The sequence below is a fragment of the Sus scrofa genome, chromosome 6 (genome assembly GCF_000003025.6).
Source record: "Sus scrofa isolate TJ Tabasco breed Duroc chromosome 6, Sscrofa11.1, whole genome shotgun sequence".
In the NCBI taxonomy this organism is placed as follows: domain Eukaryota; kingdom Metazoa; phylum Chordata; class Mammalia; order Artiodactyla; family Suidae; genus Sus; species Sus scrofa.
In genome coordinates this window covers 60,169,885-60,192,740 of record NC_010448.4, presented here as the reverse complement: position 1 = coordinate 60,192,740, position 22,856 = coordinate 60,169,885, and the positions used below count along the sequence as shown (strand labels likewise).

General features: G+C 40.2%; 1 protein-coding gene across 5 annotated transcripts in view; it reads left to right on the top strand.

The window, feature by feature from the left end:
• Window positions 1-22,856, top strand: part of NLRP11 (NLR family pyrin domain containing 11) — a 77,887-nt gene that overhangs the window by 30,196 nt on the left and 24,835 nt on the right. For 3 of the 5 annotated variants that reach the window (XM_021095065.1, XM_021095067.1, XM_021095066.1), the window contains 7 exons: window positions 337-498; window positions 5,583-5,750; window positions 8,415-8,585; window positions 11,901-12,071; window positions 15,197-15,367; window positions 16,015-16,185; window positions 19,323-19,467. In XM_021095065.1, coding sequence (XP_020950724.1) covers window positions 337-498; window positions 5,583-5,750; window positions 8,415-8,585; window positions 11,901-12,071; window positions 15,197-15,367; window positions 16,015-16,185; window positions 19,323-19,467 — 1,159 coding nt within the window. Of the gene's footprint in view, window positions 1-336; window positions 499-5,582; window positions 5,751-8,414; window positions 8,586-11,900; window positions 12,072-15,196; window positions 15,368-16,014; window positions 16,186-19,322; window positions 19,803-22,856 lie in introns of those variants that run through there. The other 2 variants (XM_021095068.1, XM_021095069.1) reach the window with 2 other exon arrangements.

Sequence of the window (22,856 nt, the reverse complement as noted above, 5' to 3'; positions counted from 1 at the left end):
TGTTGTGTGGATTAACTTAAAGCAGTCTTACAAATCACTTAGGGGCGTTCCCAGTTGTACATAACATTTGTCATCAATTTGTCATCAATTTGATGTTTCTTAGTTAACATCGTCACATGCAACACGCCCTCAATATGTTGGATCTTTCCTGCCTAGAGACACAACAACGACTTTTGTGGATCTGGATGCCATATTTAGTGCTTCATTATGCTTCTTTCTGCTGGGTGTTAAGTCTGAGTCAGAAAACAAGTACTCCCAAGATACTTATTAATGCATCTATGAAATGTCTGGAGTTGATTTTTTTCCTCTAGAGAGTTATATTTTTCCCTCAAGCAGTAAAATGAGGAGCCTCGTCTATTGGAGAGACCTCTGCAATTTACTCCACACCAAGGAGAACCTCAAGGAACTGGAAATTTGTAACAGTGACTTTGATGATACCTCAGAGAGGGTTCTGTGCAAAGCTCTGACACACGGCAGCTGTCACCTTCAAACACTCAAGTAGGTATTCTATCAACTCTTACCTTAGATGCTCCCCTTGGAATAATAGTATTACTCTTTTCCTTCTCTGGGTGAGGACAGTATAGTGCAAGAAAGCAATGAGGATCTCATATGATCAAGGTAATGCTGGGAATGGGAAATGAGGCAGATGAATGAAGTGGGGAGACGCTCCCTGATATTGATGTAGGATCTTCAGAAAACAGCTGACCTATCACAATGTATACAATATCAAATTATGTTGTACACCCAAAACTAATGTCATGCTTTATATCAGTTATACCTTAAAAAGATAATTGAGGTGTTCCTGCGGTAGTGCAGTGGGTTAAGAATCTGACTTCAGGGGCTCAGGTTGCTGCAGAGGTATGGGTTCAATCCCTTGCCTGGTACAGTGGGTTAAAGGATCTGGTGTTGCCACAGCTTTAGCATAGGTCACAGCCATGGTTTGTATTCAGTTCCTGGTTCAGAAACTTCCGTATATTCAGGGTGGGGGCTATAACATTTTAATAAGATAATCAATTCAGATGCTGATGAATCACAAGTTATCTGGGCAAAAAAAAGCCACCTTACTCTGGATTATGTTCAACCACATGAAGCGGAAGCCCTCCCCCATTCTCCACTCTTATGGAAAGTCTGGAGGTAAGAAGCTCATGGCAGGTGTACATTCAGATTCATCATGGTCTAGCCTCCGCCCCCGTATTATTCCTCAGTTGTCTTTAGTGCTTCTATGACGAAGATGACTTTGTGCCCCAGGCATTGTGCCCACCTTCCAGGCAGGAAGCAGAGGGAAGAGGAGGAGGGGGAAAGGCACTCATTCAAGTTTCAGGAGATTCCTTAATGAAGCCCTTCCAGAATCCCCACTTGGGTCACTTCTGTTTGCATCTCATTGACCTGTTCATTTGGTCCTGAGGTAGTTTCACGTAGTTGCAAAGGAGGACCAAGAAGCCAGTATCTATTCTTAGAAGCAGTGATAAATTGTAAAACAAACAAAAGACTTATTCTAAGGATAAACGCAAAAATGGTTCAGGGTAGGAGTCTAACAGCTGATTCCATAGAAGTGCATTAGAATCAATGGGAAAATACGTCCCTTGCCAAAACAGTCACTGGTAATCTAACATTCACCTGAGTCTGAGGCTTAGCCTTCTTTTCATCCAAGAAGAATGCCCGTGTTGTTTCAGGTGCTAGTCTAGGCACTTGGGATACGTCAGTTGAGTTGAGGTGGGGGCAAGTGTCCTTACTTTTCTGATGGGATAGAAAAAAAGGCAAACGTAATAAAAACATGTATTTTTAATATGTTTGAGGTTAACTATTGGGGAAAGAATAGCAAGAAAAGGAGTCTAAAGGGGGTGTCTGAGTGGTGGAGGGGACGGGCTTCAGTAATAGATGCATAGTAAGGTAAGATTTGAACAAAGACTTGAGCTGTTGAGAGAAGGAATGAGTCAGATAAACCACTGGTCATAGAGCATGGTTGGTGGAAGGGATCATTGGAGCAAAGGCTGGATATGTTCAGAGAATATCAGAGACCCATGCGGTTGGACTAGCAGAAGAGTGGAAGGGCACCAGGCAAAGCGCTCCCAGGCTTGTAAGTCAAGATCACAAGCATGGTTAGCCAGTGTCAGGACTCGAGGTTCTGGAGCGACGTTAGGTGTGGTTGGGGGTTAGAGCAACGATAATGTGACTTGCATTTTAAGAGGTTTATTCTGACTACCATGTTCAAATACATCAGGAATGTAAGGGAGACTTGGAGAAATCAGGGGAAGTTTTCAGGTAAGCATCAATGGCATATCTGATGAGGGTGTAAGCAGCAGAGGTTGGTGGGGTGCCAGATACTGGGTGAATACTGGCAGAGGAGGGTTCTTGGATCACTGGGATATAGAATATAAGAGAGCAATTGATGGCTCCCGAGACCTTTGGTTTAAAAATCTGGCAGGACTGAGTTGATACTGAGATGGGAAAAATACATGACTGGGTCAAGATTTGGAGGGATGTCAGTATGACACTGTTGGACATAAATCTCAGATGTCTGTTAGAAATCTAAATAACAGCGTGAGGATCCCTGAGCTGAAAATGATTATGTCGTGTGCGTGTATTAGTGTGAAATTACTATGTAAATATGCAATAGTTAAAGCCAAAGACTGATGATTTCACCGAGGATAAGAATTTCTTTGGGGGAAGGAAGAATTCAATGACTGATTCCGTCTTCTCCAGCATTCCATGGTTGGGCAGAAAGTCAGGAATCAGCAAAGAAGTCTGAGAGGTGGTCATTAGGCTAAGAGGAAAAGTAAAGACTGGTATCCTTCAAGCGAAGTGAGAGTATTAAAGCAGGAACACCTGACAGTGTCAGGATGGGAGAGATGAGAACTTTTCAAGTTAATAATGAGGAGGTCTTTGGTGGCCAAGAACAGTTTTAGAAGGGGAGTGATGGAAAATCCTGATTGCAAAAGGCAACGGTGAGAGGAGAACTGCATAATTTTGAGTAGCTTTGTTGCAACAGGAGCAGAGATGGGAAGAAAATTGTTTGGGGAAGAGGGGTCAAGAGAAGAACTGGGTGAGGGCTTCAGAAACAGCAAAATGTGAGACACATTCAGCTCCTACTAACTTCCCATGTAGGTTGGGACTGAATTTAAAGGGGCCTTCCATGTGTGTTCTGCATTTGAATTTATCACAGAATCATCAGTCCTAAACTGAGGTTGGCCAGTTTTTACAGTCTTTTTCATGTCTCTCCTTGTTTAATTTCAAGTTACTTCAAAGATAGTTATCTCCAGTACCCAGGGGAACATACTCTGTCCCTAGTAATCTTGAGTCTACCAGAGGAGCATTTGTGGGTTCCTAACCCTTCTCTCCATGTGGCCCTTGGAGGGGTAATGACAAAAGCTGTTGCTTAGATGTTGCCCTTCAACTTCCAAGGGAATCATGACAAACTTGAGAAGTGTCCTCAGCTCTACTTGGTTTCACAGTCCACACCCCTTCCCTGAGATAGCCCCAACTTTCCAAAATATATCCAAACCACTGCTTCTGGGTCCTTAAAACATCTAACCACGTCTCATTTTCTACTTTATGACCAACCTTAGCAAAGTCCTCCACCTCTCACATGAAAATTTGCAAAATTTCCCTGCCTGGTTTCACTGTGTGATGATAGCAGGGTTAGTAAGGTGACAGTTTTGAGGAGGTAAACCAGGAGAGAGATGGTGTAGAGCATTTTAGCTGTGGTATGGCCATCTGTTAATTCAAAAAACATTTAACGAGCCCCAACTGCAAGTCAGTAATGACTGGGATATGAGGGGAAGCAGGAATAACTGGCATAGGTAAAACAATTCTTGGCTTTCTGAAATGGCATGGTAAGTGTGCAATAAACATTTTAGGTGTTAGTGGAATATGCTATGAATAAAAAGGTAGTACAAGGGGGCACAAAGTTAAAGAAGCAACCTTAAGGTGGTCAGGGAAATACTATCTGAGAGTTGATTGATTTGGTACCCGAAGGAAGAAGGGAAGTTGGCTACTTGGCTGCCATGGGAGAGCACATTTCAAATGCCCTGTGGTGTAAGTGTCCTGTAGTGTAAGAGAAGGCAAAGCACTGAGCTGAATGTGCAAAGAGAACAGAAGTGAGGTCCCAGAGCTGCTGGGGCTAAATTGTTAAGAAGCTGTGTTGCCTGCTCAAGATGTTGGATTTTCTGAGTGATAAACGCCTTTTGAAGGTTTTGAGCAAACACTGTGGTTTCTGGCAGGTGGACGGTCACTAGTAGGAAAGGTGAAAGGAGGAACAATTAAAGTGTTTCTGGAAGGATCCAGGAGAGGAGATAGTGGTTCACATGGTAGGTAGTGCTAGAGAGGATGAGAAATGATAAGATGCTGCCTTTATTTCGGAGGTAGAGCTGGCAGGATCTTCCTGTTTTGGGTTGTTCTCTTGGGGGACGGATATTCTTCTCCTTGGGGGAAAGTGCTCAATGATTCCTTTTTTTCAATGAAACTGTGAATCCCTAATGCATGTTAGATGCTGTGGATCCCCTAACTATTAGCATATTATGACCTTTGATTCCATGGTTGAAGAAGCATGGTTTCATTTTGCATGCGGGTGTGTGTATTTTCTTAGCATCACTTTGCATAGTGCTTACAGGAAGTTCAATGTGGTAAACACATGATAAACCCAGATTATTTCCAATGGGGAAACCTGATTTTAAAATTAGTTGAAACTCTGTGACCTGACTGGGAGTCTAAAATGGAGAGTATTACTTGAGGAAATGATCCACACTTAGGATCTGTTCTGATAGGAAGTAGAGTAGGCAGGAAAAATGATGCAGAGAATGTTCTAATTTCATTCTTTTACATGTAGCTGTCCAGTTTTCCCAGTACCACTTACTGAAGAGACTGTCTGTTCTCCACTATAAGGTCTTGCCTCCATTGTCATAGAATAGTTGACCATAGGTGTTTGGGTTGTTTCTGGGCTTTCTATCCTGTTTCATTGAAATCTATTTCTGTTTTTGGTGCCAGTACCTTACTGTTTTGAGGACTGTAGCTTTGTAGTGTAGCCTGAAGCCAGGGAGCCCTGGTCCTCCATTTCTGTTTTTCTTTTTCTTTTCTTAAATGTATTTACTTTTTAAATTTTATTTCTCCAATACATTATTTTTTTCTAGTGTACAGCATGGTGACTCAGTTACACAAACATGTATACATTCTTTTTCATTTTCAGCATTCAGGATCTTTTGTGTTTCCACACAAATTTTAAAATATTTTGTTCTAGTTCTGCAAAGAATGTCATTGGTAATTTGACAGGTATTGCATTCAATATGTAGATTGCCTTGGATAATATAGTCATTCTGACATATTGATTCTTCCAATTCAAGAGCATACTCTATCTTTCCATCTGTTTGTGTCATCTTTGATTTCTTTCATCGGCATCATAGTTTTCAGAGTGCAGGTCTCGTGTCTCTTTAGGTAGTTTCATTCCTAGGTATTTTACTTTATTATTATTTTTTTCATACTCTCATGTTCTACCCCAAGACATTGGACATAGTTTCCTACGCTGTACAGAAGTGCATATTCCGTGTCGGACCTCAAGTGTAACTCTCCCGTTATTTTGTCTTCTGCAGGTTATCATACCTCTCAGTTGGTACCAGATTTGAAGATGTGTTCAGGGCTATTGTTTATAACCCGAATCTGAAGTTCCTGAGCCTGAATTGTGTGCCCCATTCCCTAAAAATGTTTTCACTTTTAGGTGAGGTCTTGGAGAATCCAGTCTGCAGAATACAGCATCTGAGGTGAGTCACTGCCCTGCTGAATTCTCGTAGTATATTAGAGGAATGGCTAAATATCAGTGTGCAGAAAAGTATGCTTGTGTAACACCACCTGCTACTTCTCCTTGATACCCGTTCCTTGGAAATCTTAAGCACATGGCTTATATCTCTCCCACCAACATTATTCCCATCATTGTGGATGATTTCAATTTCTACATGGATGACCTTTTCTACAACTCGGCTTCTCATTTCTGTGACCCATATTTCTCCAATCATCTTTCTCTTTTTTCCCATTTTTGGACATAGACCACCCTGATCAAATCTTAGAGCCTACCTGGTGGAAATACTGTGCAAGCCACAAAGATAATTAACTTCTTTGAGTAATTACATTAAAAAAGTAAAATGAAACAGGCAAAATCAAATTATTATTATATTATTAAATAATGTAAATTAATATATATTACTAAAATATGTATTAACATATCAAATTATATCAATATGTAAGTGATTGGAAAAAACTATTAATTTTTTTCCTCTCTTTTTTTGGGAGTATTGTCTTTAAAATCTGTGATGTAGTTAACATTCCCAGAACACCATTCTGATGCTAATTTTTTTTATCATAAACACTTGGAGTTTTTATTTTAAAACATTTTAAAGTGTGATTTACAGTGTTGTGCCAATTTCTGCTGTACAGTAAAGTGAGTCAGTTATACAGATACATATATCCATCCTTTTCCAGATTATTTTCCCATATTGGTTACCACAGAATATTGAGTACATTTCCTTGTTCCATATAGCAGGTCCCTGTTGACCATCCATTTCATATAAAATAGTGTGTATATGCCAATATCAAATTCCCAATCCATCCATCCCCACTATTTTTACCCTTTGTTAACCACAAGCTTGTTCTCAAAGACTGTGAGTCTGTTTCTGTTTTGTAAATAAGTTCATTTGTATCATTTTTTAGATTCCACATGTGAAGGATATATATTTGTCTTTGTCTGACTTACTTTATTTAGTGTGATATTCTCTAGGTCCATCCATGTTGCTGCAAATGGCACTATTTCATTCTTTTTCATGGCTGAGTAATATTCCACTGTATATATGTACCATATCTTCATCAACTCCTCTGATCTACAATTGAAAAAGTTGGTTCACACAAAGAAATTTCAAAGCCGTCTTAAACACATTGGATGTTCATTCTATGAGTTCTCATCTACTTACATGCCTTTAGCCTCTTTCTGCTGAAGATTCCAAGATGCATGTTGACATACATATCTCTCTCGATTTCAGACTTGTACCTAACAAACTTCTCAACATCTCTACTTTGATATCCTAAAGACATGTCAAATACAGCTCTTCTAGTGGCTAGTAAAACTAGTTAGGTCTACAATCAGAATGGATCCATCTGACTACTTCTTGATCCCTTTGCTGATAGGCATGGTAGCTGAAGTCACTGTCATCTCTTATCTGAACTACTCCAATGTTCTTTTACCAGTTTTCTGTCTCTACTTTTGTCTGCCACTTGGAAAACAGAGTAGAAGCGCAATTTTAATTTTCAATTTAGGTCCGATTTGCCACTTTTCTGTCTTCTCATCTCCAATCTTCAATCTCACTCAAAATAAAATCCATCATTTCACAGTGGGTATCACTGGTCAGCCCTCTCCTTCCTCTCCTCTATTCACTGATTGTGTTGTATCTGTATTGACAGTCTTGTAGGACTTTGAACCACCAAGCCTACTCTTGGCTGTTCACCTTTGCACTTATTTCCTCTAGAGAGTCTCTCCTCCTGGAGATCTGGAACATGCCATCTTAGTTCTCTTATTTCTGCTCAAATGCTACCTTATTTATTGGTACTTTTCTCACTGGCTACTCCACCTAAAAGTTGAATAGCTACTTCCCTTTCTCTTTATTTACCTTGATTAAAAAAATAGAACTGATTACCTACTGGACACAATGCACATTTAATCATTTATTTCTACTCAGTAGAATTTAGTCACATTTCTTCTGGTTCTCTGCTCTATCCTAGGAACTTAGCACAATGCCTGAAATATGGTAGACAGTATGTGTTAGTTGAATATACGATGATCAGCAAGGTTCTCATGAAAGAAGTGAACTTTGAGTGACAGACTTAAGAAAGTGAGAGAGCCAACCATGCAGATACCTAAGGGAAACTTATTTAGCAAAGACGATGGCAAGAGCAGAGGAGCTAAAGCAGGAATGTGTTTGGAGGATGAACAAGAGTGAGAGGACCAGGGAGGGTGAACTAGAGTGAACAATGTGTAGAAAGTTTGCCAAAGTCAGAAAGGTATTCCAAGGTCAAATCATGTAGGACATTACAGGCTATGTAGAAAAAAAAATCAGCAGTCTGCAAATGTGATGGATAGCTGGGTGTCCTGATGAGGTGTGTAGTTTGATTCCTGACTTAGAGTTCTGAAACAGTGATGGATGTTCTGTAGAGATGGATGCAAGATACTGAAGTTCATAGTCATGGCGTTTCTTGGATCTTCAAATTTACCCAAATGGGAACTTTGAGGGCTGGTCTGCAGAAAGATGAGAAGCAGAGATCCAGTTAACTCCCATTTAAAGTTCCTGTCCTCCCACTTCTTTGGGGGCGTTTGACGTTGAAAGAGGGATGGCTTGAAAAACTGAGCAGCCTCATTTTCTCTGTATGTATTCCTCTTGCAGCTTGATGAAATGTGATTTGAAAGCTAGCGAATGTCAAGAAATTGCCTCACTCCTCATCAAGAGCAAGAACTTGAAGAAACTGACCTTATCCAACAATCCATTGAAAAATGAAGGGGTGAAAATTCTATGCAATGCTTTGCTCCATCCAGACTGTACTCTTGAGTCACTGGTGTAAGTCAGCATGGACAAGCCTACCATGCAGAAGCTTACATTTTGCTATAAATAGTGAGGCCTATGGCCAAACACAATGTGGTGGGGAGTGGGGGGTGAGGTTCAGCAAAGCATAATAGGTGAAGGCATGGTATTTGGAGTCGGACAGGTCTGGGTTCTTGTTCTGGAAGGATAAATAACGTGTACCACAGGGCTGGCAAAAATCTATTTAGATTTCCTCAACCTGCACCTCACAGTCTGGAGAGTGAAGGCATAGCATTTCCGATCTTAGGGATTTGGAGAGAGAGTTAAATAGGGTGCCAAGTAGTTTCTAAACCCATCTGGGCCATAGCAACTGACTTGGTAAGAACAGCGCACCTGTAGTTACTTGAACGATAATCAATGTGCCAGGTGTCATACGGAATGTCTTGCTGGGGCACGAGGAAGAATGCCACGGAAAGGAGCTGGGGTGCTTGATAGCCTTGCAATAGGGATTGCTTCTGTCTAGTTTCTGCCTCTTCCAAGGTGGCAGATGATGAGCTATGGTCACACTTCTTACTTGTTGTGGTTGCATATGATCTCTCTCCATTCTGGAAAAGTTGCTAGAAGAGTGGATTATCTCAGCCGGTTGAGGCATGGTGCAAGATGTCAGAATGTGGCAAGATGAAGGCATGACGGTACAAAAAACATAAAAGGGCAGAAATGGTCAGGAAACAAAACAGAGTAAGTAGCTCAGTGTATTTAAGGACATGATCTCTTATATGCAACCCCCAAATTCCTAAATCATTGAGAATGTAATCTTTTCATAACTCAGATTTCAAATCATGACAACCAGGACTGAAACAATTCTCCTTTTTAAAAAAAATATAGTTAATTTACAGTGTTGTGTCAGTTTCTGCTGCATAGCATAGTGACCCAAGCATGTATGTATTCTTTTATATATATATATATATGAATAAAATAATATATATAACATTAAAATAAGTTATTAATAGTATATATATAAGAATATATATGTATTCTTTTTCTCATACAATCTTCAATCATGTTCTACCCCAAGAGATTGGACATAGTTTCCTATTCTGTACAGTAGGGCCCCACTGCTTATCCATTCTAAATGTAATAGTTGGCATCTATCAACCCTAAACTCCCCTTCCTTCCCACTGATCCCTCCTGCCCCCTGGTAACAGTAAGTCTGTTCTCCACATCTGTGATCTATTTCTGTTTTGTAGATAGGATCATTTGTGCCATGTTTTTGATTCCACATATAAGTAATATCATATGGTTTTTGTCTTTCTCTTTGTGATTTACTTCACTTAGTATGAGAATCTTTAGTTCCATCCATCTTGCTGCAAATGGCATTATGCTGTCCTTTTTAGGGCTGAGTAGTATTCCATTGTGTATATGGACCACATCTTAATCCATTCATCGGTCAGTGGACATTTAGGTTGTTTCCATGTCTTAGCTATTGTGAATGGTGCTGCAATGAACATAGGGGTGCACATATCCTTTTGAATTATAGTTTTGTCCAGATATATGCCCAGGAGTGAGATGACCAGGTCATATGGTAGTTATATATTTAGTTTTCTGAGGAACCTTCATACTGTTTTCCATAGTGGTTGTACCAATTTTCATTGCCACCAACAGTGAAGGAGGGTTCCCTTTTCTCCACACACTCTCCAGCATTTGCTATTTGTAGACTTTTAATGATGGCCATAATGACTGGTGTGAGATGGTATCTTATTGTAGATTTGAGTTGTATTTCTCTAACAGTAATTAGTGATGTTGAGCATTTTTTATGTGCCTGTTGGCAGTTGGTATATCTTCGAGAAACATCTATTTAGGTCTTCTGCCCATTTTTCAATTGGGTTGTTTGCCTTTTGTTGTTGTTGTTGAGTGTATGAGCTGTTTGTATATTTTGGAGATTAGGTCTTTGTCTGTTGCATCCTTTGCAAAGATTTCCTCCAATTCTGTGGGCCATCTTTTAGTTTGTTTAATGGTTTACTTTTCTGTGCAAAAGCTTTTGAGTTCAGTTAGGTCTCATTTATTTATTTTTGTTTTTATTATCATTATTCTAGGAGGTGGTGGATCAAACAAGATGCTGCTGTGATTTATGTTAAAGAGCATTCTGCCTGTGTTTTCCTCTAGAAATTTTAGAGTATCTGGCTGTACGTTCAGGTCTTTAATCCACGTTGTGTTTGTTTGTGTGTGTGGTATCAGAGAGTGTTCTATTTCCACTGTTTTACAGGTAGCTGTCCAGTTTTCTCAGCACCACTCATTGAAGAGACTGTTTTTCCTCCACTGTATGTTTTTACCTCCTTTGTCATAGATGAGTTGACTATAGGTGCTTGGGTTTATTCGTAGGTTTATTTCTTGGGTTTATTTCTGTTCCATTGATGTATATATTCTGTTTTTGTTTTAGTCCTCTGGGTGTACTTGGCCAACCCCACTCCAGCACAGCCTTTTCCTATGGGGGAGACCAAGGGCAGTTCTTCCCAGCTTTTTAAAGTATATAGTACAGATTTAAAATCAAATATATTGTTACTGAAGGGGAAATGAGGCACAGAAGGGATAAATTAGGGGTCTGGATTGACATAGACACACTATTACATATAAAATAGGTAACAAGGAACTACTCTATAGAATGGGGAATCCACTCCATACTGTGTAATAATCCACATGGGGAAAGAATCTGGAAAGAAACTGATAGATGTATATGCATAACTGATCTACTTTGCTGTACACCTGAAACGAACACAACTTTCTAAGGTACCCATTTGTTTAAAAAACAGAATCTAGAAACCCAACTTGGAAATGCTTCAGCTCCTGAATGTTGCCAACCAATTAAAATGGAAGCCATAAATACCTCAAAAATGGGGCTGCAAGTCCAGAACCAAAGGGCATCAGGAATGCTTTCTGTCCTTACCTTTCATCTGTTTTCAAGACTTTCAGAGGTTCATATAATTTCAGCAGCCAATGAACTCCTTCAGAATGGTAGAATTTAAAAGTTGAAAATCACTTTGGGACTAAATATAACCAGATATGCCATATCAAAGTAAGGAGGAGACCAAGTTATAGAAGTAATTTCTCCAAGGTTATCAGATTAATTGAAGAAGGAACTTGATTTTTCTCACACCCTGTTTCATTTGATCCATTCTGAGTTTCACCCTCTTCACTATTTCAGGTAATTTTTATTTCCCCTTCCCAACAAGGATTTGGGGCTCTGGTAGCTGAAGACAAAGAAACTCATGTAGATTGTGGATGGGTGGTTACATCAGATCTTTTTTCAGGTGGTCAAACTGTTACTGACTTGGTGCTCTCTGTGATTCCACGCAGGTTGCTCTTCTGCTGTCTCACTAAAACTGGTTGCATATCCATTGGGAGAGTTCTGATGCTCAGCAAAACTCTAAAGCATCTTGATCTGGGTGTGAACTTGCTAGAAAATCTTGGAGTAAGCATTTTAACGCTGCCCTTGATGTTTCCAACCTGTAAATTACAGGAGCTGGAGTAAGTGTCCTGGTGGCTTCCTTGGGTGACCACGTTTCTACCATGTAAGAGTTTGGGTAGTGGAGGTGGCTGTGCACTGGGCAAAGGAAACGTGCGCTCTCAACAATGCAGCACAAGAGCAGGGTAAAAATATTTTTTTACTTTGATCAGCTTTTTATTTTCCCATGTGGCTAAAGTTGTCACAGTCTCAGTCATAGGGGAATGAGGCAAGTTTCTGAAATATTCTTATCTTCTGATTATTCTAAAGGCATACATGACCCTCATTTCATTCTGTTTAGTTAGTTTTTGATTACAAGACAAATACCCCTCCCTCCCAACCTCCAAAAATGAACCACAGAGGAGTCTGCAGTGGGAGGACGAGGTCATTAGAAGAGAAAACCCATGCATAGAGGGGAGAGGACTCAGTGACAGGGTTCTCATTTATGGGCTGATGAGCTGACCTGTGACTGAAGGCACCGTTAGGACTGCACAGCCTTTACTTCTGCAGAGCTTTAGAAATAGAGCAGGGTAAAATTTTTTGGCAAAACACTTCAGCTAAGAAGAAGGGTCCGTAAAATCTCTCAGATCCTCACTTTCCCAAAGAGAAGTGTGGCTGGGCCAGACCCAGAGAGACATCCCATGGACCAGGGCTGCATGGGAAGGAACCCATTGTTTCAGCCCTGACCTGGTTTCATATTTGTGGGGAGAACATATTCTGGTGCAGGCTGTTACCAGGGCATCGTTGTTGAGGGATGGTCTTAGTGGAGAAGGGGTGTGTTATCAGGACCCCTTTCCAAATGGGGAGGTGGCCATGTCTTAGTCACGATACATGATATTGGCCAAAAACACCATGTATCTCTGTGGAGCTTTGTCATGGTGGGATGGCCTCGGACCAAGACATCCTAGAGGAAACAGGTAATAACCTTCGACAGCCTTCTGAGGGGCTCTTCTCAGTGATGCTAAATAACCAACTTCCTCATGTATTTCCAGAGATGCGGAAAGATCAATGGTCTGAAAAAAATGAACTTTTCATTCTTGGAAGTTATTGACTTTGCAACAGTTATTTGAAAGTGTTCCATCTCAAATGTCTATTTGGGGGGGGGCTCAGAAATAGGAGAAATATATACACTATAACAGTATCTCCTCTTCATAAAATAGCAACACTATGGCTGTGGTCTCCTGACGTGCTTAGTGGACTTGTATCAGAAAATAACCAGGTGTATAGCATATGACGTTCTATTGAAAATTTACGTCTGCTTTGTTGTGATTTAAATCTGTGGCTGTCTTTAATGCGATAGGGATTGGCACGTCAAGGAATACATGGAACTTCTGGGGAAACCTTTCCTTTGAGAACCTTGCTTCCTTTGATGTGGCAGTTTATCAAAAAACTGTCTTGAGGAAAAGAACTCTTGTCTTTTTTTTCCCCCGGGCCTTTACTTTGTAACCATTGATTTGACGTTAACGGATTCAATTCTGTAGACCAGGGTCTTTTTCTGTGAAGTGTTAGTTAGTAAATATTGGGGGACTTGTGAGCTCCGTGGTTTCGGTCACAACTATCCAACCTCTAGAAGCTATGGAGGATGTGTAGGTGAATGGGTGTGGCTGCATTTCACTAAGACTCTGTAAGGGCAGAAAGTTGTTGAGATTTGGCTCACGGGCTGCCGTTTGCTGTCCTCTGCTGTAGACTCCAGAACGCTTCTCTTATCCTTCAAAAATGTATAATATTCCATTTTTTTCTATTGCCCACCCCACCCTGTGTGGAGGCCTCTTCCCTGAACACTTGTAAGATATATAAATAAAACCCTACATTTTTTTTATCACACTTCTAATTCCCCTTAAGTTTGAAACTACAGATGTATATTATCTTTATTCTAAATTTATCATAGTGATCAGTACACTGTTAAAGCTCCATGATTACGCAATGAATAAACTTGAGTTTTTCTAATGTATGCATCAGTATCTAAGAATTTAAGAAATTGCTAAATGTATATGGTCAGGCACCCTTCTCAGTGCTTAAGATACATCAGCAAAAAAAAAAAAATCCTTGCCCTAATAGATTTTGCCTCAGCTCTGAAGTATGAAGAAATAAATAATACACAACTAAACTAAGTATTTTGTAAGACCAGGGCCCAGCGAGCTGTAGTCCGGCGACCAGATCTAAACCTCTACTTGTTTTTGTAAATAAAGTTTTATTGGAATACAACCATTGGTTTACATGTTGTCTGTGACTGCTTGTAAGCTGCCATGTCAAAGCTGAATTATTGTAACAGAGAATGTGTGGCCCATAAAGGCTAAAACATTTATCATCTGGATGTCTACAGGAAAAGGCTGTGACTTTTGCATCGGTAAGAATTGCTATGGAGTTTTAAAAGTAAGTCAGGATATGTGATTAGAAGTGCTAATGGCGGGCTCTGGTTATCTTAAACAAGGCCAGTCACTCCTAACTTTTACTGATGAGCAAAGACTGACGTATACAGATCCGTAGAGGAGTGCTTGCAGGTAAAGGGAACCACTGCTGTGAAGGTGTTAACATGGGAACATCCCCCTTGGCTCAAGGTACAATAAGAAGGTCAATGTGGTGAGGTGGGAAGTGACATTTCAGTGGTAGATGGTGTGGGAGACGATTGTGCAGAGCATCTGGGCAGTTGTAGGACTTCGAGTGACAGGAAGAGAACCATGTGATAGAATTCTTTGTTACAAAAACAATAATTCCATTCTTTTAAATGATTTCTTTTTTGAGTCACGTATTGGAAAGTAGACAAACGAACATCAGAAGTGGTTGCCTAGAATAACTCTTGGGAAGTCAAATTCAGGACCCCAAAAAAACTTGGATTAGAAATTCTATCTTTTATCCAGTTATCTGAGTCTTCAGACTAAAGTGCTTCCAGTGTTGTGGTCTCAGTTTCCCTGTTTGTAGAAGCAGGATAATAGCAGCCCTTTGACCACTGCCTGAATTAATACTCACCAAGCTTTGAATATTGATCGGTATACTGTAAGCACTTTATAAAAGTTAACGCTACTCTCATCCCTAAATGAGTCCCTTCTTCATGGATATCAAGAGATGAGTCCAAAACCACTTAACCACGCATGATATAAAACTTTGGAGGCAGGCAGCCATGACTCTGGCTCATATTTATCTTTTACAGGCTGTCTGGCTGCTTTTTCACCAGTGATGTTTGCCAAAGTATTGCCTTAGTTCTCACTAATAATTCAAACCTGAGGAGCTTGGAGCTTGGGAGCAATGACATCGGAGATAAAGGAGTGGAGATGCTGTGTGATGCTTTGAAACATCCAAAGTGCAAGCTGGAGAACATTGGGTAGGTGCTTGGTGGGTGTCTGGAGTTTGGAAAAGCTGAAGGGATAAATATGAAAGGAAGTGGGGGAGTTCCACTGTGGCGCAGTGGAAAAGACTCCAACTAGAAACCATGGGGTTCCAGGTTCAATCCCTGGCCTTGCTCAGGGGGTTAAGGATCTGGCGTTGCCATGAGCTGTGGTGTAGGTCACAGATGTGGCTCAGATCTGGCATTGCTGTGGCTGTGGTGTAGGCCAGTGGCTGTAGCTCCGATTGGACCCCTTGCCTGGGAACCTCCATATGCTGCAAGTGTGGCCCTAAAAAGAAAAAAAAATACAAGGAAGTGGGTTGGAGAATAAAAACTCTGAGACACTTTGATCTGGTGTTTAAAACGCTACTCTGTCAGTGGGTCAATTCTTTTGTCAAGAACGTCCAATCTTGGGCTAGAACATGATGGGAGGTAGTATGAGAAGAAGAATGCATCTGTGTATGACTGGTCCCTCTGCTGTACAGCCAAAATTGGCACAACACTATAAATCAACTATACTTTAATAAAAGAGAAAGGGAACTTGTGAGGGATGTATTTGGTAAACTGGATCTCACATACAGGCTCAGCCTGCCACGCTTCCCCAAGGACTGGGTTCTACCTCCCTGTGCTTCTCCTTGCTATAGGCTGGAAGAGTGTATGTTAACCAGTGGCTGCTGTGCATCTCTCGCCTCGGTTCTTATCAGAAGCAAAACTCTGAAAAAACTCAATCTTCTTGGAAATGACTTGCGTGATGAAGGGATTCTGCAACTTCTGGAGGCCTTGGGACACCCAGATTGTGTGCTTGAAGCAGTTGGGTAAGTTGGATGCTCTTTTCTTTCGCGTTGGGGATGATTTTATATTGATAGGGTCCAAGGCATACAAGATGATGATAAATCATGTTGCCAGACTCAAGTACCTAAAAAACCACACCAGTCTCCTCTGTTGGCATATTCGAAATAGACGTAGATTGCTCAGCGCAGACGACCTTGTCAATGCTGAGTAAATACCGATGATGAGCATGACTTTGTGTACTTGGTGTAGGATAACAACTGGTCTATATTTATTTTTTATCTTCTTACCTTCTCCATTTTGATATCTCTTTTATTCCTAGAGAAGGAAAAAAAATGTTAATTCTCAGCTTGACGTTGTTTAGCTCCAAATCTTGGGTCATTTTTCCTTGTAAAATGAAGATGCTTGTCCTCCCTGGATTACCAGAGGGTTGAGACAACACACATTTATTGTATCAGTTTATGTGGGTGAGGCGTCAGTCCCGTTACAATTTCTTTAGCTGGTCCTCTTCAGGGTCTCCCACAAGGCTTCCCCGAAGATGCCATCCATGGCTGGGGTCATCTGAAGGCTTGACGGGGGCAAAAATCTGCTTGCAAGTGCATGTGCTTGTCCGCAAAGTCCCATTCCTGTATGGCTGTGGGACAGAGGGTTTTAGTATCTGGATGGTGGGGACACTCTGTTCCTTGCCATATGAGCCTCTCAAAGATGACTGCTCTCTACAGCAACTTTTTCAAGGCAAAAGAGTTCATTAGCAAGGAAGAAGTATCATGTAAACCCATCAAAGGAGTGGTGTCTCATCATGTCTGCTTATTGGTCAGGAGCAAATCACGGGTCCCCTCAACAAGGGTGTGACTCACCGAAAACCATCTTGGAGGCTGCCAACTAGAGTTGATATTCACATTTTGTCTACATACACAGAAACTTCTGACATTACCTAGCATTCCATTTCTACCTGCCCTGTATTCTTTGGTTCATTCTTCCCTTGGTTCAGTGTTTTTCCCCAGATTTACTGAGATATAATCAGCATATAACATGATACAACTTTAAAATGTACAGTGTGGTGACTTGAAGATACATGTATATATTTGAAATTATTACCACAATAAGTTACATATCCTTCATTTCATATAGTTACAATCTTTAGTATCTGTTGAGAACTTTTAAGATCGACTCTTGGCAAATTTCAGGTATACTGTAGGATATTGCTAAGTATTGTTATACGGTTCATCATGCTGTACATTACATTTGGCAGAACTGACTCCTTTTATAACTGGAAGTTTGCAGGCTTGGACCATCCTCATATATTTTCCCTGCCCTCTTGCCGCCTGCCTGGTCAACCACCAACTTACTCTGTTTCTATGAATTAATTTTTTTAAAGATTTGACATATAAGTAAGACTTTACCATATTTGTCTTTGTCTGACTTATTTCTCTCCACATCCTCAAAGTCCATCCAGCTTGGCACAAACACAGTGGAATACTACTCAGCCATAAACAAGAATGAAATAATGCAGCTTCCTTTAATAATATTATCTATGACATAATATGTGAAATGTATGATATTGTATATTTAAAATATTCCTTTGTATATCTACCACTTTTTCTTGATCCATACATCTATTAATGAGCACGTAGGTTGTATCCATGTCTTGGCTATTGCGAATAATGCTGAAATAAACATAAGAGTGTGGCTCTCTCGTCAGGATACTAACTTCATTTTAGTAGATACGTACCTAGAAGTAGAACTGCTAGATCATGTAGGAGTTGTATTTTTAATTTTCGCAGGAACCTCCAAACTTTTTTCCATCGTGGCTGTGCCAATTTACATCCCCAGCAGCAGTGCCCGAGGGCTCTCTTTTCTCCTCATCCTCATCAACTGTTTTTACCTTTTGTCTTTTAGATAATAGCAAATCTAACAATACATGATATCCCCAAATCCTGGATTTACCCATTGATCAGTTATAGACTAGTCACCTCATTGTGTTTTGCCAACAGTTTTCTTAGCTGGGTGTTTTTCTCAGAACTCTTTTTTTTTTTTTTTTTTTTTTTTTTTTGCCTTTTTAGGGTCACAGCCACAGCATATGGAAGTTCCCAGGCTGTGGGTGAAAGTGGAGCTGCAGCGGCTGTCCTACAGCACAGCCACAGTAATGCCATATCTGAGCCACATCTGTGAACTGCACTGGAGCTCAGAGCCATGCCATATCCTTAACTCACTCAGTGAGGCCTAAACCCATCCCTACCCTCATAGATACTAGTTGGGCTGGTTACTGCTGAGCCACAATGGGAACTCCTCTCATAACTCTTAAAATTTAAATTAAATCACAAACTCAGTGTGCTAGGGACCCCAAAATGAGTTATTTACCCTTCTCTTCTCCAAATGATATTTTCCTATGAATATCGAATGAGCCACTCAGATGCACAGAGGGGCCACTCAAACACTGAACTCTCCTCAGTCCCTTCAGTGGTTGCTTTTTCTCTAAGACATTTTACATCTTCTAATACATAATGTACTTATTATGCCTGTTACTGACTTCATCCCTCTCGACCACAAACCCCATGATGGCAGGTACTTTTTTCCCCTTCGATGTTGTGTCCTAGCACTAGATGCTCAAAAACAGGGGACTGAAGACATGAACATGGTACAGATTATAAGTGTAACTGTATCTATTGTGAATTGACACATTCACATACAAGAACGGCCCACAGCACCCCGAAGTAACTACCTGTCCCCATCCTTGACTGGAAGAAGCTGAATAAAATATTACAAGCATGGGCTCTGGAGCACCTGCCTCTTCTCTCTAACCATAAAAACCTGCTTGAGTTGAAAACTTTGATGGTAGGTACGTAGTTTATAAAATGATTAAAGCTATCACCTGTTTTAAGGATCTAATGATATATACATGTTATATATTGAGTACATAGTCTCAGTGGCTAATAATCACTTCCAACTCCCCTCCCAATGGAATTCTTGCCTGGTGCTCCAAAGCTGAATGGAGAGAATTCTATGTACTCTATGAATGGGGGGTTTTAGTCTAGATTTGATTTTCCTTTTTTCCTCAGGGACAGGATGAGAAAATCTCAAGAATACCAAAGAATGATGTCTGGAGTAAGCAAATAGTTGGACTCGTTTGAACTAACAGAATACTTTCTCCTGATTTTCTCAGGCTACAAATAAACAGCGTGGCTGCAGAAACCTGGAAGTCACTACTGACCGTAAAAAAGAAAAACACGAGACTCACCCTCCTTTATCAGTCGTGGGCTGCAAAGAAAGGCAGAGAAGTCAGTTACAATGTCGGCGATATTCGTGCTGTAAGTCTTCCTCCGACTGTTCCGGTGTTGCCCAGACTTAACTGGCATTTGATCTGTTTCCACATGCCCAGAAAATTTAGACACAAGAAGTCAGCTAAAGTTTCTAAGCAACCCCCTCCATCATCTTCTACCTGAAATGGATTTGACATAAATTATGACCACAATCGAGACGCAGGAAAATTAGAGTTTTCACATCTCACTTGTATTTTTGTGACTTGTTACCCATTTTCCTTATAAAACCCCGACACTATTCACAAGAGTAATTAAACCATCATGTGAAGTAATAAAAGGTGAAAATACTTTGGAAAAATGTATGTATGATGCCTTTTATCAATAGGGCATGTGGAGTACCAGATTGAATGGAAGGAGCTATGGTCCTTTCACTCTTTTGCCTAGGTGGAGTTTTCCAAAGAAACCCTTGAAAAGAAACCTTTATCTTACCTTCCTTCCTTTGGGCTTCCATGTCAACTCTTCATCCTTGATTGGCTTATGCATCAACTAGTATTTATTGCATTATCTGATCCCCCTCTGCTTATAAATACATGACAGTGTCCCATAGAGAGAAGGGTGACTTTCCCCTCTAAGCTGCAGAGGAAATTGAGGTCTGTGTGATCTCAGAAAATCCTCTTTTTACAGTTTCTTCAAAGGAGGGAGTTGGAAACTGGCACCCTTGAATAACTTTTCCAGCTCTGACCTATTTACAGGACCCCATTTCTAAGTATTTGGAACTACTGGGGCTAATACAGCGCCAGAGGTAAAGGGAAACAGTTATTTAAGTTGGGTAGTTTTAGGGTGTGTGAACTGCAAATGGGCACTTTCGATCTGCCTCTACATGGATGGAATCATGAGCCACTGCAGCTGCTGACACTCAACACCCCCGACAGGAGCTCAGGGTGGAGATCAGGAGGGAGACACTTTGTGCTCTGAGGAAACAGGCAGAACAGGTCTTCCGAGAGTTAGATATTGTCAGGAGAAGATTTTATAAGCCCAATTCTTGCATATCATTGAATCTAGAAAAGCACAAATATCCTTCATGGTGACATCTGCTCCCTGTACCTACCAGTAACCTTCACAAGACTATCACTGATCTTCTGCAAAACGTGTGCTTCATTGCAAGTACCGCCCCCTTCACCAAAATCTATCCCATTTCCCCCTACCTCTCTTGAGGAAGATTTTCAGAGCTATGTGAAATGCTGCCTCCTGGGACAGAGTCTTCATTTCACCCCCCAAAAACTTAACTCTGAACTTTCAGATTGTGCAGAGTTTTTAAATCAACAGGTTCTTAGGGCAGGAAAATCCTTTTCCGGAGCACACGTACTGTTCCCTGTTGTGATTGTACCAATTTGCATTCCCACCAATGGTGTTATCTCCCTTTGCCCCACACCCTCGCCTGTCCTTATCTCTTGTTTTAACTTAGTTTTAAAATAATAGCCGTCCTAACAAGCGTGAGGTGATATCTCATTGAAGTTTTGATTCGCAGTGGCCATTTGTGTGTAACCTTTTGGAAATGTTTATTAAGGTCTTCTCCTATTTGTTAACTGAGTTATTATCATTATTGTTATTGTATTGTAGACATTTCTAACATTGAAATATTAACCCTTCATCAGATAAATGGTTTGTAAGTATCTTCTTCCATTCTGTACTTACCTTTTCACTCTGTTGACAGTTTCCATTGCTGTGCAAAAGCTTATCATTTGGTGCAGTCCCACTTGTCTATTTTTGCTTTTCTTGGCTGTGCTTTGGGTATAATATCCAGAAAATGTATTGTGCAAACTGAGCTTTTCTCCCTTGCTTATTTCTAGTAGTTTTATAGTTTCATGTCTTGTAAGTCTTTAAACCATTTTGGGTTGATTTTCACATGTAATGTAAGATAAGGGTCTAATTTCATTCTTTTTTAAAAAAAATTCCCTAATACTTTTTTTTTCCTACTGTACAGCGTGGTGACCCAGTCACACATACATACATACATGCTTTTTTCTCACATTATCATGCTCCATCATAAGTGACTAGACAGAGTTCCCAGTGCTACACAGCAGGGTCTCATTGCTCATCCATTCCAAAGGCAATAGTTTGCATCTACTAACCTCAAGCTCCGAATCCATCCCACTCCCTCCCCCTCGGCCACCACGGTCTATTCTTCAAGTCCATGATTTTCTTTTCTGTGGAAACATTCATTTGTGCCATATATTAGATTCCAGATATAAGTGATATCATGTGGTATTTGTCTTTCTCTTCCTGACTCACTTCACTCAGCATGAGATTCTCTAGTTCCATCCATGTTGCTGCAAATCTTAATGTGTATATTGTTTTCCTAAAACTATTTACTGAAGAGACTATCCTTTCCCTATTTTCTGTCCTTCACATCCTTGTGGAAGATCAGTTGATTATAAGTGTATGGATTTATTTCTGCACCCTCTCTACCGTTCCCCTGGTTTTTATGTCTGGTTTAATGCAAATACCACATGGTTTGATCACTCTGCTTTGTAATGTTTTGAAATGAAAAAGTGTGGTGCCTCTAGCTTTGCTATTTCTCCAGATGGCTTGGGCTCCGTGAGATTTTGTGTAGTTCCATACACATTTTAGGATTGATTTTTCTATTTTTGTAAGGAATGCCATGGAGACTTTTAGACCAGTTGCCATGAATCTGTAGATCACTTTGGGTAGGGTAGACATTTTAACAATTCTTCCAACCAATGAAAACAGTGTCTTTCAAACATGCCTTTAACTTCCTTCAATATTTTGTACTTTTCAGCGTACAAATCTTTTAATTCTTTAAGTTTATTCCTGAGCATTTTATTCTTTTTGTTGGTATTGTGAATGGGGTTGTTTTGTCAGTTTTGGTTTTGGATAGTCTTTTGTATATATAGTTGTACTGTCGTAGGGCGATTTTTGTATCTTATAACTGTGTTGCATTCACATATCAATTCTGATAGGTTGTTTTTGTTGATTTTTGAGTCTTTAGAATTTTCTGTGTACATGATCATGTCGTGTACAGAAATAATTTTACTTCTTCCTTTCCAGTTTGGATGACTTTTTCTTCTCTAATTGCTCTGAGTAGGACTTCCCATCCTGTGTTGAATATGAGTGGTGAAAGTGGGTATCTTTGCCCTGTACCAGATCTAAGAGGAGAAGCTTTCACTGCCCACAATGATGTTGGCTGTAGGTCTCTCATATATTGTTTTTATTGAGTTTATCTAAGGTCCTTCTATACTTATTTGAGAGACTTTATCATAATATTTTGAATTTTTTCTAATTATTTCTGCATCTATTGAGATGATCATGGGTTTAATATGTTAATGTGGTGTCACGTTGATTGGTTTATGTGCAACCATCTTTCCATCCTAGGAATAAATCCCATTTGGCCATAGTGTGCGATCCTTCTAAAAGGA